A 25,151-nucleotide genomic window follows, 5' to 3' on the forward strand; every position below is an offset into this window, starting at 1 on the left:
GTACATGAAGGAGGGACTGGCATCAAGGGTAGGCATGGTTGGGCAGCTCCAGAGGGCCCACACCCCAGCAGGGGACAACTGACAAGAGACCCCTGGACTTGTTCCTCCACACTTCACCATGGCAACCTGCTTGTTCACCTGCCTCTCACACTGGCCCAAACAAAGGTGGTGGTGAGAAGGAGGAGCAGCAGATGCCGCTGCCTGCTTGCTCACTGGCACTCTGCCTGTCAAGTAAGCAAGCAGGAATGTGGTTTCAGGTTAAACTAGCTCTGGAGCCCAGAAAGTAAATGGAGGCCAAACCCAAAATCTGTAACAATAAGATCCCCTCCCCGCAACTATCTTGTCAGGTGAAATGCATTTTACCAGAAGTCACATTTACCTTTTAGGAGCTTCTGTTTTGCAAGGCCATAGACATATCCTGATTGTGGAAAAAATATAGAGCAAGCAAATGCAATGCAATCAGTATGTATGTATGTATGTATGTATGCATATATTCATTGCATTGCATTGCATTGCATTGCATTGCATTTCTATACTGCCCAATAGCTGAAGCTCTCTGGGCTGTTCATAAAAATTAAATAAGGCATTTATGGGTAGCCTACATTACTAAGATGAATCTTTCAGTAACTCACCAGTTATTGAATGTATGAGATATATCTTCCAAAGTTCTCTAAAGGTTATTTTAAAGAATCCCCCAAAGAAGGCCCCAAAGAAAATCTGGGCCAAAATGCACTGGGCTTGCTTAAGAATAAAGAAGTTTTTCTGGTATCCTGAGAGGTGTTATCTCTTTGTGGATTTAAACAGGCAACAGCCACTATCTTTGGAATAAAGAAGAAGAAAAAGAGAATATCAGTGGCCACCAGTGGGTTTTATATTTACTTTAAGCAGCTCAGACAACTTTCTGATATGGGCCAATAGGCACATGCTGATAAACAGACAAACAAACAATGCATCTGGAAGCATATGTGGTGACCAGTGGGACAGGTGTCCCCACTGGGCCCAGGTGGGTGGAAAGCTGCCGATGGAGGTTCTCCCACCAGCAGTGGGAGGTGGAAAGCCCCCAAATGGGGTGCTGGGAGGACCTGGCTTTGGATCCACCAGATGGGCCTGATCCGAGCCTGTTAGCTGTGCCATCCCTGGAGCTGACGTACCTAATCCCACCACCCCCATTTGGCTAGGGTCAGTGGAGAGGTGATGGTGGAAACAAGTATCCACCAAGCTGAAAAGGATCCACCAAGGATCCCCTCAGACCTTCTGTCCTGGCTGGCGTGAGCTTGTAGGTCTGGGGATGAAACGTTAGATGCACCTCATTGGTGCCCCTTGGTCCCACTGTAAACTGTGCATTATATAGGGATGTACGAAAGCCACTTACCGTTTTGTGGATCTGCTTCGCGGTGGGGGGGAGGCGCTCTGTCCCACCCCCCGGAATCCTTGACGGGGGGGAGGTGCTCCGTCCCTCCCTCCCTCCCCCCGGAGTCCTGTCCGGACAGTTCCGCTCCGCGGGGATTCCGCGGAGCCGCCGGCTGGCTCCGCCCACAGCCGGACATCCGGCAGCTGGGCAGCAGGGGCGCAAATTGTTTTTTTCAGGGACGCAGGGAGATTGCATCCCTGTATTTAACTGTGATAGGCTACGTAAATATTTACGTAGCCTATCATGGCAAAGTAAAAAAAAATGCGTACTCAAATGGCGGCTACGGCGGCTGCCATTTGCGTTCACCATTTTTCCCTGTTCTAGCCCACGTAAATATTTACGTAGGCTAGAATGGCGAAAATATTTACATAGGCTAGAATGGCGAAAAATAGCGAATGCAAATGGCGGCCGCCGTAGCCGCCGCAATTTGCGTAAGCTGCACCTGGCCGTGGCCGGCCAGGAGACCAGCCGCTACCCCTGCCGCCGCTGCACCCGCTGCCCCTGCCGCCACCACCGAATCTGCCGCCGCCCCCGCCCCCCACTGCTGCCCCTGCTGCCCCTGCCACACCCGCCGCCGCCGCCCCTGCCGCCGAATCTGCGGCCGCATCTGCCGCATCTGCCCCAGGTAAGTGCCGTCCCAGGGGATTCCGTGCGGGGGGCAGGAGGCCATTCCGCCACGGATTCCGGGGAGGGGCAGTTTCTACAGAATCTGGCCTCACTGGAATCCGTGGCAGAATTCTCCGCCATCCCGAGCATTATGAAAATCCATCCTCTATGCTCTTTTCCCACTAGAAATGGAAACAACAGGTTTTGACGTAGACATGATAATGTGAAACAGCACTTGGCAAGTTGGCAGTCACTTTGAGCCTTACTCCTTCATGGACATGGTTTCTGAGATGACTCAGCTATTCTGATAGGGATAGAATCCCCCCTCCCAAGCTGTAAGAATAAACACATCAATTTCTCAGTTAAAAAGAGGAGGCTTCCCGAAGTACTACGTTGTCAGGGTAGAAACTGAGCCCATAGAGCCCCAGAACAGTTCTGATTCTGAGGAAGAGCAACAACCTGTGGGAGAGGAGCTCGCTCATTGCTCACAGGCACAGTAGCAGGGAGAGATTCCTCCTGCCTGCATCCCTGAGAGAGATAGTGACCCTGGCAGCGAGAGAGCAGGGGAGGGAGCCTTGCTGGATGCTTGGCGCAGATGCAGGGAGCAGTAACAGATGGAGGGCGCTGAGAGGAGGAGCTCTGCCGCTTGCGTCCTGAGGACCCAAGGGTAAGAGGGAGGACCTCTCCATAGCCCATAAGTTCAGAGTCTTCCTGCTCTGTTCCTTCAAATGGGGACCAGCTGCCTTACCTGGAGCTTAGGCTGCTCTGCCAACTACCCCAGTGCAGTTCCTTGCTTAGTCTCTGGTGATTAGCATCTGAAAGAGTCATTAAGTTATAAATGGAATAAAGCCTTGGAAAGAATCCTCTTCATCTGTGTCTTGAGTTGGCTATTGAAGGGGACTGTAAGAGGCAGCTAGGGCGCTCCTGACATACCTAGCAATCTACACTTTGCCCTGGTTGAGGACTACCTGGACATGGAGTTGTGGAAGACTGACACAAACGTTCCCCCCACTCCCAGTTAGGGTGCATTTGATCCCATTTGTCAATGGATGGTTAATGAAAGGAACCCTGAGAGTTCCCTGATATATGCAGGATACCGGCCATTTAGGAGTTCATAGGTCTTAAGTTCCATAAATTATGGAAATAGGTTTTTAAAATGTGGTGGTAAAAAATGCTTTAAAGCAAGGCTTTCATTTGCAAAAGAATTAAGTCCAAAACCATTATTAATCCAATCAGAATGCCCTGAAACAATATATTTGTATGACTGCATTTGCAGCTATGGTGTCTGTAACATTGTTACATTTTAGGCTGGAATACCAACTATGGTCTTATCTGGGCAGAGATAACCTAGCTGCATTTATCCATGTTCTGATAACTTCTTGTCTGGATTACTGCAATGCGTTATACATGGGGCTGCCTTTGAAAACAGTGCAGAAATTTCAGCTAGTCCAAAATAGGGTAGCAAGATTGTTAACAGGGACTGGCCAACAAGCCAGTACTTTTCCAGCTGCACTGGCTGCCAGTTCATTTCTGGGCCCGATGCAATGTGCTGGTATTAATGGTTTGGGGCCATTAATGGTTTGGGGCCTTAATGGTTTGGGGCCAGGTTATTTGAAGGCTCGCCTCCTCCCATATGTGCCTGCCCGGACACTAAGATCATCCTCAGAGGTCCTTCTCTGTGAGCCCCTGCCAAAGGAAGTGAAATGGGTGGCTACCAGGAAAAGGGCCTTTTCTGCTGTAGCACTCCAGCTGTGGAATGAGCTGCCTAGATAGGTTTGCCTGGCACCTATGTTGTACTCCTTCTGGCACCAGGTGAAGACCTTTTTATTCTCCTGGTATTTTAGCATTTTAGCTTCCTAGGCCCTGTTTCCATGACAATGGAAGGAGAAGGGAGGAGTGGTTCACCCACATTTTTGTAGGAGCTGCTTTTGGTTCAGGCAGGGTTCCACGAGGGTGTACATCACACCATTCTAAGTGGCTTCACATAACTTACTTCTGGGTAGGGGGTTGGGGGTTGGAGTGAACGTCACTCCATGAGTGAATGTTATCTGAGCAGCAGGGCCCACTCAACCAATAATAGAGGCTCCCCCCACCAGCTCTGTAAGGAAGGTGCAAAGTAGTTACTTACCCTTGTGTGCATTTGTAAGACAAGCCTCCCAACAAACCCCAAGCCTCATTGAACACAATAGGTGTTACTTCTGAGTAGACACACATATGCTTGTGCTGGGAAAAGGGGGGGACACAGGGATGGGAAACCAGTCCCCTTTCTAACCAAACTGATACTGCACAGGATCTCTATAATGACGCTGTGAATTAGTTACTTCCTAATCAGGGCCTCGAGGTTGTGCTTAACTTCACTTAAGGAATTGGGCTTTAAACTGTGCCATTTCAATTGAGGAGGATCTCTGTAAGTACTGATGTGGGCAGTAAGAGGGTGAACCTCACTGACCACAATGGGAGTTACTTCTGAGGAGACATTAATGGGTTTGTTGTGGGAAAGAGAGCAGTAAATACAAACATGGAAACCAGTCCCCTGCAGGATCTCTATAAGGAAGGCTTGAAGTAATTACTTCCTAAAGCAATAAAGCAAACAACAGAGAATTGGAGCCTTGAGATCACACTTTACAGCACTTAAGGAATTGGGCTTTAAACTGTGCCATTTCAATTGAGGGGAATCTCTGTAAGTACTGATGTGGGCAGTAAGAGGGTGAACGTCACTGACCACAATGGGAGTTACTTCTGAGGAGACACTAATTGGTTTGTGCAGGGATGGGAAACACACAGGAAACACCCCTTGACTGGGGTCATGGTGAAAGGCACACCCCTGGGCAGGGCTAGCATACCCAAGGTAAATGTGGGGTCGAGGCACACAGCAACTATACCGGGGAGAACCCAACTTAAGGAAAAGAATCTGACTTTAAGCAGTCTCAGGAAATCCAGTTTTTCCCTGTTAAGCTCTGGGGTGGCTGCTTTATGGCTATGACGTCATGTATCCCTACCAACCTCAACATGCAGCCAGCTTGGAGTAAACTACTGGTGGAGACACCCCCTAGTCTTTTAGCTCTGATGTTTTATATCTGCATTTTAAATCTCTGCATTGCTGCTGCGTTTCATTCTGGTTGTACTGTTATATTGTGGTTTTAAGCTTTCATATTTTATATTGTTTTATGCTGCGCTTTGTGGTTTTAATTTTTGTGAACCGCCTAGAGAGCTTCGGCTATTGGGTGGAATAAATAAATAAATAAATAAATGTAAAGCATCATATTGTATGCCACAGCACTGTCAAATGTTAGTACCTCCTATTTTAAGCAACCCAATGCCACAAGTCTTCATATCAGGCTGCAGTTTTGGTCACAATTTGGTCCAGAGTCCAGCACATGGGGTTGGATCTAATGTTAGTCTAACTTAAGTCCAATCCATTTCAATGAGTCTGCTCTAAGTAAGACTAACATTGGATACAACCCTTAAGCAATTAAAAACAAGCAACCACCCAAACAAATCTAACATAGCAGAAATCTTGACAGTCCCAACCTCCCACCACCCAACACAAGTATAACAAGTTCAGAATAAGACTATAGCATAACTGCACAATGGTGACTTGCATTGACCTTGATCATATCTGTATACTGATTATATAAAAATATACAATTCATTCCAGCCCTCTGGCTTCTAATATATTTATGAGGTGACCTTTAGTCATGTGCCTTAGTCGCCCTTCAGAAGAATCTCAAGTGGATGAGAACAACCAAATAATTTTCCATAGCAAGTGTAAAGGATTGTTCACATGTTCACATTCAGCACTCACTAGCCCTCTTCTTGCATTCACTGTCTGAAGGGGTCCATGCATAGAAAGGGGCAGTGGGCCTGGATCCACCCCTGAGGTTCCACATTTCCCTGGTCCTGCCGCCTAACCTTCACATGTCAGGCATGGGAATTTCAGACGGGTAAGCCAATGCATGCAGGCTTCTACATACATAGGTTTCGCCATCTCAGACATCCACGGGTATCATGTGGACATCAGACGACAGGACCAGGGAGCTGTTTGATCTCAATGGCAGGGGCAGATGTGCAACCCCACTGCTGCCCCTTTCTACATGTGGACCCCCTTCACATAATGAATGCATGAAAGGCAGGTCCTGTCTCATCACTGAGTAATATAAATCACTGCTTGAATGTATGAAATGCCTTCACTGGAAAGTACTGAGTCTGAAGTAATACCAGGTGAGATGAAAGTTCTATAGGCTTTGAGTTGTGATGAGTTCTTTCACATATGTAAGTCATCACTTGATGTTACAGGCACTGAGCAATATGTGTACAGTGCAACTCATTCTTAGTGCCAGTTGTCAGATCTTAGCTTGTTATATTCATTGACTCTACAGTTAGGAGAATGAGAAACATGGATGACTGCAAAGATAAATATTGGTAATATTGCAAAGTATTTCCACCAATTCTATAAAGCATAGGTAACAATTATAAATTCTATAAAGCATAGGTAACATAGGTAACTTTGCTTCACCAATCTTTGCTCTTCTTATCACCTAGGGTTGTATCCAATGGTGCTGTTTTGTCAGTGGGAGGGAGTGGCTGGCAGAATGAATTTCTCCCTCCCCTGCAGCCCCCATACACCCCCCAATACTGGTTTGGAGGATTGGGGGACCCTCCAAGGCAGCTTTGTGGCATGCGTGTGGGGCTGCAGGAGGAGGAAAAGATGGGGAAGCCCCATCACACTTGCGCAAGAGTTGGATGCAACCCCGATGTCCTGAATCAGTTATTCTCTACTCATCCAATGAGGAGGTGATATGGTGTAATTGATAGAGGCTTCGGCGAAAGAGACCTGGTGAAATCCCCCTCACCTATGAGCTTACTGGATGACCTTGGACCAGTCACTATCTCTCAGTCTAATACATATTACTGGATATTTTGAGGATACAATTGGATAACCTAACGTTGGAGGGGTAGGATACATATATACATCAGCCAGCACAGCTAGACTGGTGGGGACGAGGGAGAGGGCCTTTTCTGTGGTGGCCCCCACTCTGTGGAACTCCCTCCCTAGGGAACTCCGTCATGCCCCCTCTTTAATTAGCTTCCATCATGCATTAAAAACGTGGCTGTTCAGGCAGGCATTTGGGGTGGGTTAGGGTATTTTAAAATTTTTTTTATGGTAGAATTTTATTGTTTTAAATTGTTTTATGGTGTGTTGTACATCGCCCAGAGTGGCTGGGTGACCAGCCAGATGGGCAATTAATAAATTTAATAAATAAATAAATAAATAAATAAATATACAATGGGGGGGAACCCTGATGAACGATAGTCTCATTTCTAAGCTATGCAGGACCCTAAGTTGCATCCTATAAATAATTCTTATGGAAATACTGGGTTGGATCCAGATATAGTCATCCTTAGAGTAGACCCACTGAAATCAATTTAAGGCTCATGGATTCCAATGGGATTAATCTAGGTATGTCTATGTTTTGATCTAACCCATTGTCATCAGGTTTTGTAGTCCAAAAGAACACGATCTCCTCTTAAGTGTGAACCCTCAGTATGCTAAGCAAAGGTAAAATAAAAATAAAAAGTTGCCTTTCATTGTGAATGGATACCCAAACCCTGTGAGTCAGTTGCTGTGAAGGTCTGTCCTGTGTAAAAATGACTCATGATTTCTCAGAGCATCTAACAAAGCACACCTGAATCATTAAATTGCAAAAGTGGTAAACAAACAGGGTTGTTGTTGTTTGTCTTTTTGAGAGCCCCAAATTTATGAAAGGGCACTTCCCTTATTAGCACCCAGGAATTATTTTCTAAAGAACAATGGAGAAATTTGGTTATTGACACAGGAGGAAAAGAAAAAAAAGAGAGTGCCGCTTAACATGAGTGATGATTGTCAAATGATGCAATTTGTGACTAGAGGGATGTTTGTATAAAGTTGTGGTATGGTGCTGTAGGGTTGTAGCTCAATATATTGTCATTGTTTGGAACTGTTGGAGTATTTCTAGTTGTTGCAAAACACTGCACCCCAGCAGTCATTTGGTATTTTGGCCCATTTTGCCTTTGACCCCCCTCCTACCACTGGAATGTGGCTCCTGAGAGCTTCTCTGAAATTGCATGTCACCCTCAGGCTGAATGAGGTTCCCCACCTTTGGACTGAGGGGAGTTCTCTCTGAGGTGGTAAACCTGTGACTGTGGGATTCCACTTCAGGCTGTGTGTGGAGCACATATAACTGAATAATTCTTGGGCTGCTTCCAGACAAGCATTTATTGTGGAGTTGGCATGCTTCATTTTACTCACATTTTATTGGAGAGAGGAAGAAGGGAAAAGAAGGAGCCCGTGTGTGTGTGTGTGTGTGTGCATGTGTGCGTGCGCATGCGTGCAGCCCACTCAGACCCCTGACTCTTCTCCTTTTCCCCTCTCCCTGCATTTTGGGCATCTCTACACCAGCCTAAAATCCTGCATTTAAAACAAGGCTTTCTGCTTCCATTTTAAATGCAAGATCACAACTGACTCCCTTTACACGTGCTTCCTTCCCCGCTTCTTCTCCCCACTTCCCCCCCACTTCTCCCCCCCGCTTCTCCCCCAAAGCTGAGTCTTCCATTATCATTCATTGATCTCACTCCTTTTCTTGCCGCTTTAACTCTTTTGACGGAGGAAACTGAAGTGGAACACAATGCGGTAATTTGATAGCTCATTATCTGCGATCTATTTAAAAGCGGAATGAAGGGCATTTAGTGCAGGAGATGCCTGGGATGATCACGGCATCATGTAAAGACCCCACAAACCCCACGAAGGAGCAATCTCAATGGCAGGATAAAAGCCTAGTGTGAAGGAGCCCTTTGGCTTAAAACTTGCAGTAACAGTCCAGATGCAAACATAGGGGCTGCCCTTGCCTGTGCCTCCCACTCCAGACTGGCTTGAGCAAGGGTAGAGAATGCTTCATTATTTGCTTGCTGGATGGCAAGTGGCAGCCAGCAGTTCATTATGTGTGCAGTGTCCCCCCTTTGAGCTGCCCAGAGAAAAAGAGGAAGCAGTGCCAGAAAGCAGCGGGAAGCATGGAGAGTGAAGAGTCCCTCTCGAGTTCAGACCTCTGGCTCCTCCTGCTCTTCTCTGCTCCACCCCATGTCCATTTTGGATTTTAAGAACAACTGCAGCAGTTGCACAAAAGTGCTTAACCACTCACTACCCTCTCCCCAATTCTGATTTTTTCCCCATGGAACAGTAAGCAGATCTGCTGAAGTGGAGAACATCCCCAACCTCACCCCACCACCAAACTTCCCCAAAAAGGAATTCACACATTAGTACACACACACAAACGCACGCGCACATGCGCGCGCCTGTCACAAGTCCTTAATGTCCCTTAAATACACAAGCAGTATACCGCTACTTAAGTAATCAGTTAAATGGAGATTATAAATCATGGCTGGACCAAATAGAACCCCAGCTTGGTTCAGAACTAAGGATGATTCCAGATGAGGCTTTTATTGTGCAATCACCCTACTCATTCATGGAATTTTTTGGGGTGTGTGTGTGTGTGTGTGTCTCTCTCTCTCTGTGTACAGAAGTTGTCATCTTCCACTCCTAACCCTTCTGTGTTTTCCCACTGCTTCTTCTACCTTTTTTCTTACTGCAGAAAATCCATTAAGGGAAAAAAGAGACTTGCAGCACCATACCCTCTGACTAGTAATGCTGGAAGCCTTCTGTCTGGAAGCACCCCAGATCAGTTTGGCAACTGTGGCCGGCCGGCCGGCCGGCCTGCCTGCCTGCCTGCCTGCCTGCCTTCCTCCCTCCCTCCCTCCCTCTCTCTCTCTCTCTCTCTTTCTTTCTTTCTCTTTCTTTCTTTCTTTCTTTCTTTCTTTCTTTCTTTCTATGACCTTACATTAAGTGTTTCCATTGTTGGATTAAGCACATGAGCAGATTTTTTATTATTATTTTTAAATGAGGAAATGGCTGGATTCAGGAAATGAATCATTAAAGGAAGTGGGTCAGGTGAAGGAAATGACAAAGAGACGTTTTTACGATGTTGCAGGAGCCTCACGTCAAGGGGGAGGCCTGGGTTGACTGAAATCTGCAGTTCTAAGCACGATTTCCAATTAAATGTCTTGCTGAACAGAATTGGACTTACTTCTGAGTAAATACACTGAAGACCTAGCAGTAAGGTGGCCAATACCAGCTCAGTAATGCCTGATCACTTTTGCCACGGAGATGGAGCACTGGGAGATAGCAATGGAGATAAAGCACCATTTGAGGAGCAGAGTGGAGCCACAGTTACTGTTCTGCTTCCAACTCATTGTGCAAGACCTCTGCTTCAAATGCACAAAAGGGCTCTAACCTGGACACAGAAAACCAGGCCAGACTAGACCAGAACCCTACTTCCCCTATCTGCTTTTTTCTTCAGAGAGATGTTGTTTTTGTGTAGCAATATGAAGGGGCATAGCCAAAATACTGATTTACAACTTCAGTGAGAACTAAGAGCGGCTGACGAGAGAGCTTCAGCTATGGGTGGTATAGAAATGCAATCAGTCAATCAGTACCAAGCCCAACTGATGCATGTGGTTGGCTTTTCTACTACTACAGAGAGCTAACTACATCATTGTAAACTTACAGACTGTAAACTTACAGTTTTCATATTCAAAGGCTCTACCATATTGATTCCCTATTAAATTCCTATCCTCTCTTGATTTGGGATAGGATCCAGGTCTATTTTCAAACAATGGGAAGCTTTCCAAAGACTTCAAAATGACAATGCCTGAGCAGATTATGGATCCATTTTTCTTTGTTTCAGTGCTCAGAACAAAATATGTGCCATGTTCATCTTGCTTTCACTAGACCTAAGGGAACACTGTTTTGTTTCCACAACTTAAAAACAACAGCACATAAATAGTAATAAGTAACTTTTCCAGGGCTGGTTTGAGGCCCAACTGTATGGTTATACACATATCTCTGTAACTAAACCCAGGCAACCTGTTTTCCAGGGACTGGATCCAGCACTGATGTTCTGCCAGCAGAGAATACCACTTGCAGAATGGGACTTCCATGCCCTTTCATTCACTTACAGCCCACCCCTCACCACATGCTCTGCAAAACTCCTCCAGAGGGTCTCCCACCACTCTGAAGCAGATGTGGGAAGATCGTGGGGGGGGGGACTTCGGGGGAAGGACAGGATGTAGAGATCCCATTCTGCCAGTGATATTTTTCTGCTAGCAGAACAAAGATGCTGGATCTAAGTCCAGGAAAAGCCACTGTGTGTGTGTGTGTTGATGGTGGTGGGATTTGGAACAGAGAAATGGTGCCTATGCACCTCCAGCCTATGCACCTCATACTTTGATTACACCCCACAACAACCCCAGCCCTTTTGGATGCAAATGAGGGAGGTCCATCCCCTGAGGGCCTAGTCTACTCTACTAGTACTATAATTCTCTCTCTCTCTCTCTATATATATATATATATATATATATGCGCACAGGTTCATGGGATGGACCCTCCCACATTTGCATCCAAAAGGGGTGGGGTTGTTGTGGGGTGTAATCAAAGTATGAGGTGCATAGGCTGGACTTCCTTCCTGAGTGAAACCAGGTGAGGCATATAAACCGAGGCAAAATGTAAATCTAATTACCGTGAGATCACAGCCTTCAATTCCAAAGCATTTTGCTTAGCAAAGAAATGAGGACTCATTTTTTCAGAATGAATATTTCCTTCAGGAGTAACCTTACACTCGCAGTGCTTTGAGGTTAATTCTCATTGTGACCCTCTTTAGGATTAAACTCCAACCCAATGAAATGTCAAGAAAATCTTTACCTTTCTTTATGGCAATTAATATTCTCATAAGTAGATTTGATTAGGCCACATCCATTTTGCTGGATGGCTAATTAGGAAATGCCACTATCCAAATGCCTTTTCAATATCATTCATATGATTGTCAGTCCTGTGAATAATGAAAAAGGAGCAGCAGTCACTGCACGACAATACAACTACAGCTGGAATAGTACGATATCAATCTTTACTTTCTAGAAAAACAACAGTGAAAATGGCAGTTGTTCTCTTAATTTTTCAGTTTATACTATAGCATATTGAATCACTGGGTTGGGTACAGACTGAGTCACACTTAGAGTAGACCAAAGGGGCTTGTGTTAGTCATGACCAACTTAAGTCCTATATGTTTCAATGGAATTACTCTAATTATGACTCAGCCTTGAACTGACCCAATGATTGCCAGTGTCGCCCATGATGCACTGACTGCCTCAAGGTGGTAGGGGTATACCCATACTAATCAGCCTGTACCACTGCATATGTACTGTACGTACACATGGCTTTTAAAAGAGGGATGTGTGGCAAATAATGTATGCACACCAGCAGCATCTGCCCTTTTAAGAGTCCTCATGCTAAATCACTAAATTGTGGTTTGAACGTGAGAGATTTTAAAGAGTATCTTGAGGGCATTGTGGGGGCTCCTTCTAAGAAGGAAGGCTGAGAAGAATTTGTAGGTACATGCACACAGAAGGTTTGCAATCTGGACCTAAATGATCAAAACCATGTTGTGGACCAGTTTTGAACACAGGAAGCTGCCTTGTACTGACTCAGATGATTGGCCCATCTCAGTGGCAGCAGCTCTGAGTTTCAGACAGGGGTCTTTCCCAGCCTGACTTGGAGATGCTGGAGCTGAACCTGAGACCTTCTGCATGCAAAGCAGGTGCCCCTCTAATTTTAGAGCATCCAATCAAAGTCAATACATTCTCTATTTTGGTGGTTGGTTCTAATGAAAGCTATTGATAAGTACTCATTCTCCTAATTTCCTGCTTCATTAGAGCGTGTAACTGAAGTGAAGACTGACATCTTTGTCACCAGCTTTGGGCCTGTTTCAGACCATGATATGGTAAGTGCTGTCCTATCTTCTTTCAGTTTCTTAAAATCTCTTAGCCTTCATGAAGGGTGTGGACATCTGTACTAACCTATCATCATTTAGTCTTCTGCCCAACCTGCTTTCTACATTTATACCATAGTTTCACATTGACTGTATTTAAGGACACTTATTTAAGCACACTTAAGGCACAATCCTATGCAGGTTTAGATGGAAAAAAGGCCTCCAACTCAGCATGCCCCAGCCAGCATGGCTGGCTGGGGCATGCTGGGAGGTGCAGGCCTTTTTTTCTGTCTAAACCTGCATAGGATTGCGCCTTTAAGCATTCACCTTGAATGCCATCCCCAGTTAGACAATTCAATTCATTTGAAATGTTTTGAACATTTGGCTCACTCAGTACTAGCTTTTCCAACATGGGCAAGCAGTTGCAAATGGGATGTCATCTTGTGAGTTGGTCATTTGAAGGAGAAGGTGGGGAAGGCATTATTCAGAGACATCCAGTAAATCTTGGATGTCTCCAAGTAAATTATTCAATTATTAAATCTCCAGTAAATTATTCAGGCCATGCTCAAAACAGTTACTGATAAGATATAGAATAGATAATCTGATTTTACACACACACACACACACACACACTCATTTGGGGATTGGTGTTCCACTTATTCGATTTGAATCGGTATTTCCAGCAAACATTTTGTAAGGTTGAGCTGAAGCCTGACTACTCAAGCCTTTAAATATTTCATCATCCAGTTTGTTACATGAAGGCTCAAAGTCAACCCAAAACCTTGTAATGCATCTGAAGGATTTCAGCATACCTTTGGGACTTCAGCAACTTGTGTTAAGCCACAAAGCAGCATTATTTCAGCCCAAACAAACACTCCTGAATGCTGAGTATGGACATTATTAATAAATAAAGGATTTAGGAGGACCTGCTAAAGTTTGTAAGACTGTTTCTTCATACCTTTTGTGCCACAAGTCTACATTTTATAATGCTTTTCTCAGCTAGATGCAGTTTTGCTATATGTAGTAAATTATGTATATGTAATGCATATATGTCCCAAATAAGATGTACCAGTTGAAAAGCCATTTTCTTTCAGGAGCTGCAAATATCACTGCAGAACTAATTCCCAAATACTCCCTTTGAGAACTCTGAAAAGTATGGAGCATGAATATGGTTAGAGGCACTTTGAGGGCTGAAGCCCTGCTCTGTTTATGATTTTTTTTGTTTTTGTTTTTTTGCAAAATGGTTTGAAAAATTCACTATTGCTTTTCTCCAAAGCATGACTTTATCAATGAATCACTTCTCTCCCACCCTGCCCCTCTCCCCATATACTGATATTGTTATTATCAATGTGTGTGGAAGATTGTAATTGTGCCCATGGCCCTCTCCCCTTGGCACAGCCAATTTACAACTGGACATCATGCCGAAGCCAATATGCACAGACCGTAATTCATGTAGGGTGGATTTGTGTGATTTATACAATGTTGCGGTGTATAATTCATGCAATTCCTTCTTATGCATGTCCGTGTCTATGCACATAGGGCTCTATACATATGTGATGTCCAGTCTGTCATTCTCAGGTGCATTGAGAGGGTAGGTCAGGGGGCATGGGTGGCAGAGAGCAGGATGGATATATGTATGTATGTATGTATGTATGTGTGTATATATATATATATATATATATATATATATATATATATATATGTTGTTGTTGAGTCGTTCAGTCGTGTCCGACTCTTCGTGACCCCATGGACCATAGCACGCCAGGCCTTCCTGTCCTGCGCTCTCTCCCGGAGCGTGCTCAAGTTCATATTCATTGCATCGGTGATGCTATCTAGCCATCTCATCCTCTGCCGTCCCCTTCTCCTTTTGCCTTCAATCTTTCCCAGTATCAGGGTCTTTTCTAGGGAGTTTTCTCTTCGCATTAGGTGGCCAAAATATTTGCGCTTCAGCTTCAGTATCTGTCCTTCCAATGAGCACTCAGGGTTGATTTCCTTTAGTATGGACTGATTTGACCTCCTTGCAGTCCAGGGGACTCGTAAGAGTCTTCTCCAGCACCACAGTTCGAAAGCATCAGTTCTTCGGCGCTCAGCCTTCCTTATAGTCCAGCTCTCACAGCCATACATTACTACTGGGAAAACCATAGCTTTGATTTGATGGACCTTTGTCGGCAAGGTGATGTCTCTGCTTCTTACTATGCTGTCTAGGTTGGCCATAGCTTTCCTCCCAAGGAGCAAGCGTCTTTTAATTTCATGGCTACAGGCACCCTCTGCGGTGATCTTGGAGCTCAAGAAAGTAAAATCTGTCACTGCTTCCATTTCTTCCCCTTCTATATGCCAGGAAGTGATGGGGCCAGATGCCATGATCTTCATTTTTTTAATGTTGAGTTTCAAACCAGCTTTTGCACTCTCCTCTTTCACCCTCAACAAGAGGCTCTTGAGATCCTCTTCGCTTTCTGCCATTAGGGTGGTATCGTCTGCGTATCTGAGGTTGTTGATAATTCTCCCACCAATCTTAATTCCGACCTCTGATTCATCCAACCCGGCATTTCTCATGATGTACTCTGCATATAAGTTAAATAAGCAGGGTGACAATATGCAGCCTTGTCGTACTCCTTTCCCAATTTGGAACCAATCGGTTGTTCCATGTCTGGTTCTTACTGTTGCTTCTTGACCCTGGTACAGGTTTCTCAGGAGACAGGTAAGGTGGTCTGGTACTCCCATCACTTTAAGAATTTGCCACAGTTTGTTGCGATCCACACAATCAAAGGCTTTAGCGTAGTCAATGAAGCAGAAATAGAAGTTTTTCTGGAATTCTCTTGCTTTCTCCATGATGCAGCGAATGTTGGCGATTTGATCTCTAGTTCCTCTGCCTCTTCGAAACCCAGCTTGTACTTCTGGTAGTTCTCGGTTTGCATACTGCTGAAGCCTAGCTTGTAGGATTTTGAGCAACACCTTGCTGGCATGTGAAATGAGCGCAATTGTGCGGTAGTTTGAACACTCTTTGGCGTTGCCCTTCTTTGGAATTGGAATGTAAACTGACCTTTTCCAGTCTTGCGGCCACTGTTGAGTGTTCCAAATTTGTTGGCATATTGAATGCAGCACTTTAACAGCATCATCTTTTAGGATTTTAAATAGCTCAGCTGGAAGACTGTCATCTCCGCTAGCTTTGTTGTTAGTAATGCTTCCTAAGGCCCACTTGACTTCACTCTCTAGGATGTCCGGCTCCAGTTCAGTGACCGCACTATCATGGCTATCAGGGACATTCAGATCTTTCCTGTATAGTTCTTCTGTGTATTCTTCCCACCTCTTCTTAATCTCATCTGCTTCTGTTAGGTCCCTGCCTTCTTTGTCCTTTATCATGCCCGTCTTTGCACAAAACGTTCCCTTGAGATCTCCGATTTTCTTGAAGATCTCTCTAGTCTTTCCCATTCTGTTGTTTTCCTCGATTTCTTTGCATTGTTCATTTAAGAAGGCCTTCTTGTCTCTCCTTGCTATTCTCTGGAACTCTGCATTCAGTTGGATATATCTTCCCCTTTCTCCCTTGCTTTTCGCTTCCCTTCTTTCTAGGAGTGCACGAAAGCCACTTACCTGGTCTCGCAGCTTGCTTCGTGGTGGGGGGGAGGCGCTTCGCTGCTCCCCCCGAAGTTCAGGCTGGGGGGGGAGGCTTCCCGCCTCGCCTGGCCGAAATTCAGGCCAGGGGGGAGGCTTCCCGCCTTGCCCGGCCGAAATTCAGGCCAGGGAGGAGGCGCCTCGCCCAGCCGCGAAATAAAAAGTAAAAAAAAAACCAAAAAACCGCCCCCGTGATAGGCTACGTGATGATTAATGTAGCCTATCATGGCTAGATCTGCAAAGTCAGCCGTGATAGCCTACGTTCATCATCACGTAGCCTATCACGGGTGACTTTAAAAAAAAATCTTTACGTAGACTACGGCGAAAATAAGGGCAACGCAAATAGCGTTGCCCTTATTTTCACCGTAGTCTACATAATCTTTACGTAGCCTACAGCAACCAAATAAGGAACGCAAATGGCGGCTCCCTATGGGGGCCGCCATTAGCCGTACGCGCTTTTTTTTTTTTAAGTCACCCGTGATAGGCTACGTGACGATTTACGTAGCCTATCACGGCTGACTTTGAAAATCTAGCCATGATAGGCTACGTTAATCGTCATGTAGCCTATCACGGGGGCGTGTTTTTTTTTTTTACTTTTATTGGAATGGCAGCGGCAGCAGCCGGTCGAAAGACCGGCTGCCGCCACTGCCCCTGTCGAAGACCTGCTGAACCGCCACCCGGACCCACCGCCGGGAGGGACATTCGGGAAAGGTAAGTCCCGTCCCGGGGGGGGGGGTGCGGGGGGGGGTGCGGAGAATTTCTCCCCAAAACTACTTCGGGGGGCTGAACACGTTGGCACTCGGCCCCCCGAAGTTTCGGGGAGAAATTCTCCCCCATCCCTACTTCTTTCCTCAGCTACTTGTTGAGCCTCATCAGACAGCCACTTGGCTTTCTTGCATTTCTTCTTCTTTGGGATGGATTTCGTTGCTGCCTCCTGAACAATGTTATGGATCTCTGTCCATAGTTCCTCAGGCACTCTGTCTATCAGGTCTAATCCCTGAAATCTATTCCTCACCTCCACTGTATATTCATAAGGGATATGATTTAGGTCATACCTGAATGGTTTAGTGGTTTTCCTGACGTTCTTCAATTTAAGCTGAAATTTTGCAACAAGACGCTCATGATCTGAGCCACAGTCAGCTCCAGGTCTTGTTTTTACTGACTGTATAGAGCTGCTCCATCTTTGGCTGCAAAGGACATAATCAATCTGATTTCGATATTAACCATCTGGTGATGTCCATGTGTAGAGTCGTCTCTTGTGCTGTTGGAAAAGAGTGTTTGCTATGATCAGCGTGTTCTCTTGGCAAAACTCTATTAGCTTTTGTCCTGCTTCATTTTGTACAGCAAGGCCATGCTTGCCTGTTATCCCGGTGATTTCTTGACTTCCTACTTTAGCATTCCAATCCCCTATGATGAAGAGGACATCTTTTTTTGGTGTTAGTTCTAGAAGGTGTTGTAGGTCTTCATAGAACCCATCAACCTCAGCTTCTTCGGCCTCAGTGGTTGGGGCATAGACTTGAATTACTGTGATGTTGAATGGTTTGCCTTGGATTCATACTGAGATCATTCTATCGTTTTTAAGATTGTACTCCAGTACTGCTTTTCCCACCCTTTTGTTGACTGTGAGTGCTTCTCCATTTCTTCTAAGGGATTCTTGCCCACAGTAGTAGATATGATGGTCACCTGAATTAAATTTGCCCATGCTTGTCCATTTTAGTTCGCTGATTCCCAAGATGTCGATGTTCAATCTTGCCATCTCATGTTTGACCACCTCCAACTTACCTTGATTCATTGATCTGACATTCCAGGTTCCTAAACAATATTGTTCTTTACAGCATCGGATTTTCTTTTCACCACCAGACACATCACAGCTGAGTGTCCTTTCAGCTTTGGCCCAGCCGCTTCACTCTTTCTGGAGCTACTTGGAAATACCCTCTGCTCTTCCCCAGTAGTATATTGGACACCTTCCAACCTGAGGGGCTCACCCTCCGGCGTCATATCTTTTAGCCTTGTGATACGTTCCATGGGGTTTTCTTGGCAAGAATACTGGAGTGGGTTGCCATTTCCTTCTCCAGTGGACCACATTTTGTCAGAACTCTCTGCCATGACCTGTCCGTCTTGGATGGACCTGCACGGCACAGCTTATGGCTTTACTGAGTTACGCAAGCCCCTTCACCGAGTTCTGGCTCTTTCCCTCAATTTCCTACAGATGTGTTGCCTTAGTTTCACAACTCACTTCTTGACCTGTGCAACTCCTCACCACCCCTAGGCTGGCCCCTTAGACATTGACAACAAAGAAAAAGTGGAAAAAAGAGGACATGGGATTGCATAAAATTTGCCTGTGCTAATGCACACACCTATGCAAAATGCTAACTGTGGATTAGCAACTTCAAGGCCCCTCCCTGATCTCCCTACCTATGGTTTTTTAAACCAGACTTGGACTGGGAAGTCCTTCAAATACAGGGGTGGGCAACTTGTGCCCTTCCAAATGTTTTGGACTACAACTCCCATCAGCCTTAGCCAGCATAGCCAGTGGTGAAGGATCATGAGAATGGTAGGCCAAAGCATTTGGAGGATTGCAAGTTGCCCACCCCTGAAATAGTGGATAACTTCAAATATAGAGCTGTCGCCTGTAAAGCAGGACACATGGCCACCCTAGCCACCACTTGCTTGTGGTTTCAGGAATCCTCATTTTCTGTGAGATGGGGCTCACTTTCCTCATCCCTCTAGTCATCCCCCTTTATTACCTTCAAAATGATAAAGCAAACAAAATCAAGACATACTCATGATACTTTTTAGCTCAGCATTGCTCTTGAAGCCTCTTTGTCTCCAATGTTCCCAGTGCCAAATGAACTATATTCAAACCTCCCAATTGTCTAATTTTAGGAATACACAATAGATGTATTTTTCCGGCAAAGCTGGAGGGATGAAAGACTGAAGTTCAAAGGACCCATGCAAGTCCTCCGACTGAATAATTTAATGGCCAGCAAAATATGGACACCTGATACCTTTTTCCACAATGGAAAGAAATCAGTAGCTCACAACATGACTATGCCTAACAAACTCTTGCGGATTACAGAAGATGGGACGCTGCTCTATACAATGAGGTGAGCATTGCAACATGGCGCCTTATCATTTATGAGAAAGTACTGCATAAGTATAACATTTATGAATCGTTTCTTGTCGTACTCCACTCTTTTTTTTCTTTTAAAGATTTATATTCGGATTTTAGATACTGCAATGATGTACATTGTAAAAAAGATAAATTGAACACAGCTGTTTTCTGTGTCAATATTTCTTCCCCTTTTTGCTTCTCTTTTTACTTTCTGACCTCTAAGCTGACTTAGTTCCACTGAATTTTGGGGGATACACAAAAGGCTGCATGTTTCACTTTTAGTAGGTTTGGGGATTAGGCTCTCACATCCCAGTCTTATAGATGAGCTGTAGCTGCTCTGGCATAAACAGTAATTTGCACCATGGCACTACAGGCTGCACATGACAAGCAGGGCTTTGTCTCATTTGGCATACCCAGCATGCTGTTTAGAGGGGCAGAATGGGATCCTCTCATCTTGTGTTCCTTATCCAGTGCAGATAAACAGCTCATTGGATGGAGCATAGTTAGGCGGGGGCAGGGGAGCATTTCTGGCCTGCTTGGCAGACCCCAATGAAGGAGCAAAAAAGGAAAGAGCAGGAAAAATGGAAGAGCAATTGTCTATATCTCTGCAAGGCTCAGATACAAGTACGAGGATACCATTTTACCAAATGGCTAGGATTTTTCCTGCAGCCAGCATGATGGGACGGTCAGAGTGTTGGACTAGTATGGGAGAGGCCCAGGCGCCAGGCTCCACTCAGACAAGGGTGACCAGTCAGGCGCTAATTCTCAACTAACCTACCTCACAGGCTTTTAAAATTTTATTATTTATTTTATTATTTACATATACCACCTCATCTGCTAAAATGTGATCAAGGCAGTGTACAACAACTGAAAACAATTGAAAACACTGCAACCATAAAAACAGTAAAAACATTAAACATTATTTTTTAAAACTACTTATTTTAAAAGGCTGAATTGAAAAGATGCATCTTTACACCCTTCCTAAAGGCCAAGAGGCAGGTTCATAGTGAGACAGGTGGTACTTTAGACAGTCAGGTCCCAGGCCATTTAGGGCTTTATCAGTTAAGTCCAACTCTTTGAATTAAGCAGGGAAAGCAATTGGCAACCAGTGCAGGTCTTGCAGGACAGGTGTAATATGGTCTCAGTACCATGAGCCAGTTAGCAGCTCATTGCTGCAGTCTGAATATGATGTAACCAAGGCATGGATAACTGTTGCCAGGTCAGACCAATTCAGGAAGGATCACATCTGGTGCACCAGGCATAATTGTTCAAATGCACTTCTTGCCACCACCAGAAGATCCAGGATCAATGCAGGGTCAAGGAGCACCCCTAAGCTATGGGCCTCATCTTTGTTATGAAGATAAAGTGGGAAGTGGTGTGGGTATCACACTAAACATCTTGAAGAAAGGATAGGAATATAAATGTAATGAATAAATAATATATTTCTGACTCTGCAAATATATGTGCGCATTCTGCCATTTTCTGCTCTGAGTGTAATGGTCAGAAGCAGGCACAGCCCTGAGTAATCTGATACTGGCACAAATTGAAAGTAATGACTCTTGGAAAAAAACACACAAGAGCTCTAGCGGAAACCTACCTTTGCTAATATATTCTAGAATTACACTTGACATGCCTTTGTTCCAGAGTAGTCCTGTTGAAGTGGGCACTGGAGTAGGTGTGTTGTACTGGCCTTCCATGCAAAAAGAATGGCTGGCTTCTGAGTTTTATTTATTGGTTTATTCTGAATTTCTATCCTGCCATTCTAGTTCAACAATTGAACCCTTTAATTAATGCAGGTTACAGAGCAAATGTAAAACTACAACAGACATAGAAATAGGTGAACAGGAAATATTACTGGTACGGATGAAGGTACTTGCAAGGTGACATTAGAAGGGTGAGCAAAAAATAACTATATATAAAAAATGGGCTTTTAGGACAAGTGAGCAAAAGTATTTCTGAGTAAGCTTGTGCAAATGATCATTTGATATAGCATATTAACCAAACTGCAATTGAATGAATACTTTTTATTATAATTTGAATTAAAGCCACTTTTTGTTACTAAAACTGTTCTGTTGCTTCTGACCCCCTTGTAGACTCACAGTGAGGGCAGAATGTCCAATGCATTTAGAAGACTTTCCCATGGATGCACATGCTTGCCCATTGAAATTTGGAAGCTGTAAGTTGATTTTAATGATCATTTTCCCCCACCCCCACCTACTCCTTTCCACAGCCCACTTAACAGTCAGAACAAGATATCTAAGAGCCTGGAATCGTATGTGTGTGCACACATTTTTCCAATCTCTGCAGTTTTATTTTTTAAATGAAGATTTTCTACATGAATAAATATAATCCAATATCTGGCACAGGCATTAGCCAAAGAGGGAAATGGCTCCACTCCAGACATGTGGAGAACGCTGTGATATCACAGCATATAGAGGCTTCCCATTTCTGCTTGACTGCAGCTACATTTTGTCAGGGAAAGAGCAATTTCAGTCATACAAACAAAGAATGCATGAATTGGCTCCAGTGATGATAAATTACTTCAAGCAATTTTGATGAAACACCCATTATTTTCTGTTGGTTGTAGCTGCTTTTAGAAATATTCAGGGACGAACAGGAATTTTTAAAAGGTCCAAATGAAAGCAGTCTTTGGGTCATTTTGTTTTGTGTGCGTGTGGCGGGAGGGATGAGAATAGGTGCTCAGTCCACTGAGAATATTTTTATACTAGTCCCATTGAAACAGAAGGGTGTTCTTACATAGTACCTGTGCATTTCAGTTGGATTTTCAGAGGAAGACTTCTGAGTTGATAGTCCCTAAAATGAACACTGGGATTATAAATGAGTGTTTTGAGGCCAAAAATACCAAAACAGGGCAGGCTAAACATGAATAGGAAAGAGTCTGCTCAATCCAGGACACCAATGGGATGATGACCATGCATCTGCATTTGTTCCAGCTGAGTTTCCTGACATTGCCTCACGATCCAGTGATCAACGCAGGTTCTTCCCAATGCCTGCCAGACAATAATCCCTACTTGTGTTTATTCTCACATGTCTCCACACAGGCGATTTTGAAAATATGTGTGCAGGGTTGTGGATGGAGCTTGTGGAATGAGAGAGACCATCAGGAGATATGCTTTGCCTCACATTCCCTTCTCACCATACTGGCATCTCATCTTGGGGATGCTACAGTTCTGAGCTTCAGTAGCCACTCGCTTGGAGAAAAGCCATTCTTTGTACCAGAGCCTATCAATAATTTCTCATCTGAAAGGTGTTTGAGAGTGATTACAGCTCCAATGACCTTCTGCCATTAGAAGATGTTAGCATCCAGGAAAGGCTTCTGCTTTCAAAGCTGACCTTTTTCAAAGCTGGTGCACTCTCTCCTTTTGCCAACAGCTTTTCTATATTGGGGTGCCAGAATGATAATTTAAGAGAATGCATGTTATCCTGTCAATGGCCATTCCTTTTCCCAGTAGAAATGGGATATTCAGTGTTTGTGTTATTTAGTGTTTAGCGCAACACATTCACCTTATGGGATATTAAAGTAGAACGGCTTGTGATGAACTAAAGAAAATGAAAGCTTTGGGATGGATGCCAAACAGTACACATGCAAATGGGCCTACCATCCAAGCAGTGGATGGGCTCTAGATCTAAAAGCTGAAGCAGCTGGAAGCAGGCTGATCTGCCTCTTCTTTGAAGTGGCATGAACCATCTTGGGGGGTCAGAGGATAGACGGGAGGCAAAGTGCATATGGTAGAGCTCCCTAACCTGGTGCCCTCCAGATAGTTTGGAGATCAACTCCCATCAGACTGTCAGCCAGCATAGCCAATGATCAGGAATGCTGGGGGCCGTAGTCCAAAACATTTGGAGGACACCAGGTTGGTGAAGGTTGGTTTATGGGTTCAAGGTTTATGGATATTCAAGCAATAATCACCAGTGGCATAACTTGCGACACTACAAGATGTAGTGGACATGGAATAATGGGCTCAAGTTACAGGAAGCCAGATTCCAGCTGAACATCAGGAAAAAATTCCTGACAATTAGAGCAATACGACAGTGGAACCAATTACCTAGGGAGGTGGTGGGATCTCCCACACTGGAGGTGTTCAAGACGAGGCTGGACAGCCATCTGTCAGGGATGCTTTGGCTTAGATTCCTGCATTGAGCAGGGGGTTGGACTTGATGATCTTATAGGCCCCTTCCAATCCTACGATTCTATGATTCTATGAAGATATTGACCCAGTTCACACATCACAACTCCTCATGGGTTGTTTAAACCATGGATCATGGTGAACGATCAGGAGTGAGCACCCATGCTGGTTCCGCTTGCCCACTCTCGCTGTGATCAACAACCCAAGGATCCTCTGACCCTGGGTTGTTTTCTGTGAGTTATGAACCTGGAACTCTGGCTTGTGGGGGCATGAACAAGCCAGTGTTTGAATCCATGCTTGACAACATTCAAACTGGATCATTGTGGCTGGTGCTTTCATGCCATCTGTCAGACAAATAAGGGGGAAAAAATCTGTATGTCTGCATTTTGGGGTGATACACTTGTATAATCTTCAGCAATGCTGGGTCTTCACAAATTTCAGTGACTTCAGAATATTCTTAAAAGATTTGAATATCAAACTCCTATCAATGTTTCTGCCATTCCATGGGGTACAGTTAGATCACTAAACAAAAGAATATTAATATTGGCATACACAATTCTACACTTGTGTTCATTGCTTTGTTGTTGTGGAAAGAACAGAAATGATCATCTTATCAGAAAGAGGGACGGGCAAGCAAATGACATGATCAGAAATGAGATGGCCAATTATTATTTTTAAACTACTTTTGGAAATGACTTCTTTCTTCCCCAATTAGATGCTTATACAAAATCGGAGGTAATGTATGAGTGGACACGGGAACCAGCACAGTCTGTTGTAGTAGCTGATGATGGTTCTCGACTGAACCAATATGATCTCATGGGACAAACTGTAGATTCTGGAATTGTGCAGTCCAGTACAGGTGGGTGACGAGCACGGTCCTTCTCTATATAACTGATATAGTTACAGAGTGAAATATATAACCACTCCATAGGATGTATGCATTTTAGTTTTAAAATGTGTACTCTGTGGCCTTAAAAACTAAGATCAGATCACAAGACTGAAATTCTATCAAAATGATCAAAACCACACCTACAGAAACGTGGGAAGAGTATTATATGAAATGTCTAAAGCAGGAATAGGCACCCTGGTGCCCTCCAGGTGTTTTGCACTACAACTCCCATAAGCCCCAGCTACCATGGTCAACACTCAGGGATTATTGGAGTTGGAGTCTATAGAATCTGGTGGGTGCCAGTTCACCTTTCCTTGATATAGCCATCAAACTTCCACTGAAATCTGGGCAGCAATGAACTTCCATGTAGAATGATACAGTTTTCACAAATTTTCTAAGGCAAATTTTCTTGCCTATTGTACCAAGGAACCTAACTTCAGATAGCCTCACCCTAAGCACTGACTGTAGCATATGGGGAGTCTCATACAGTAGAAGGTGTTCTGTGAGATACTCTGGAACA

The 25,151-nt window shown here is 44.5% G+C and overlaps 1 protein-coding gene across 1 annotated transcript in view; it reads left to right on the forward strand.

Moving 5' to 3' along the window:
- GABRA1 (gamma-aminobutyric acid type A receptor subunit alpha1) overlaps positions 1-25,151 on the forward strand; it is a 52,396-nt gene that overhangs the window by 12,836 nt on the left and 14,409 nt on the right. Inside the window, exons 3-6 of the mRNA XM_084832393.1 lie at positions 12,815-12,882; positions 19,366-19,586; positions 21,688-21,770; positions 24,458-24,601. Coding sequence (XP_084688519.1) covers positions 12,815-12,882; positions 19,366-19,586; positions 21,688-21,770; positions 24,458-24,601 — 516 coding nt within the window. The remainder of the gene's footprint in view (positions 1-12,814; positions 12,883-19,365; positions 19,587-21,687; positions 21,771-24,457; positions 24,602-25,151) is intronic.

Source organism: Heloderma suspectum, chromosome 2 (assembly GCF_057233095.1).
Source record: "Heloderma suspectum isolate Gila_16-S chromosome 2, 16-S_ref, whole genome shotgun sequence".
NCBI classification, from domain to species: Eukaryota; Metazoa; Chordata; class Lepidosauria; order Squamata; family Helodermatidae; genus Heloderma; species Heloderma suspectum.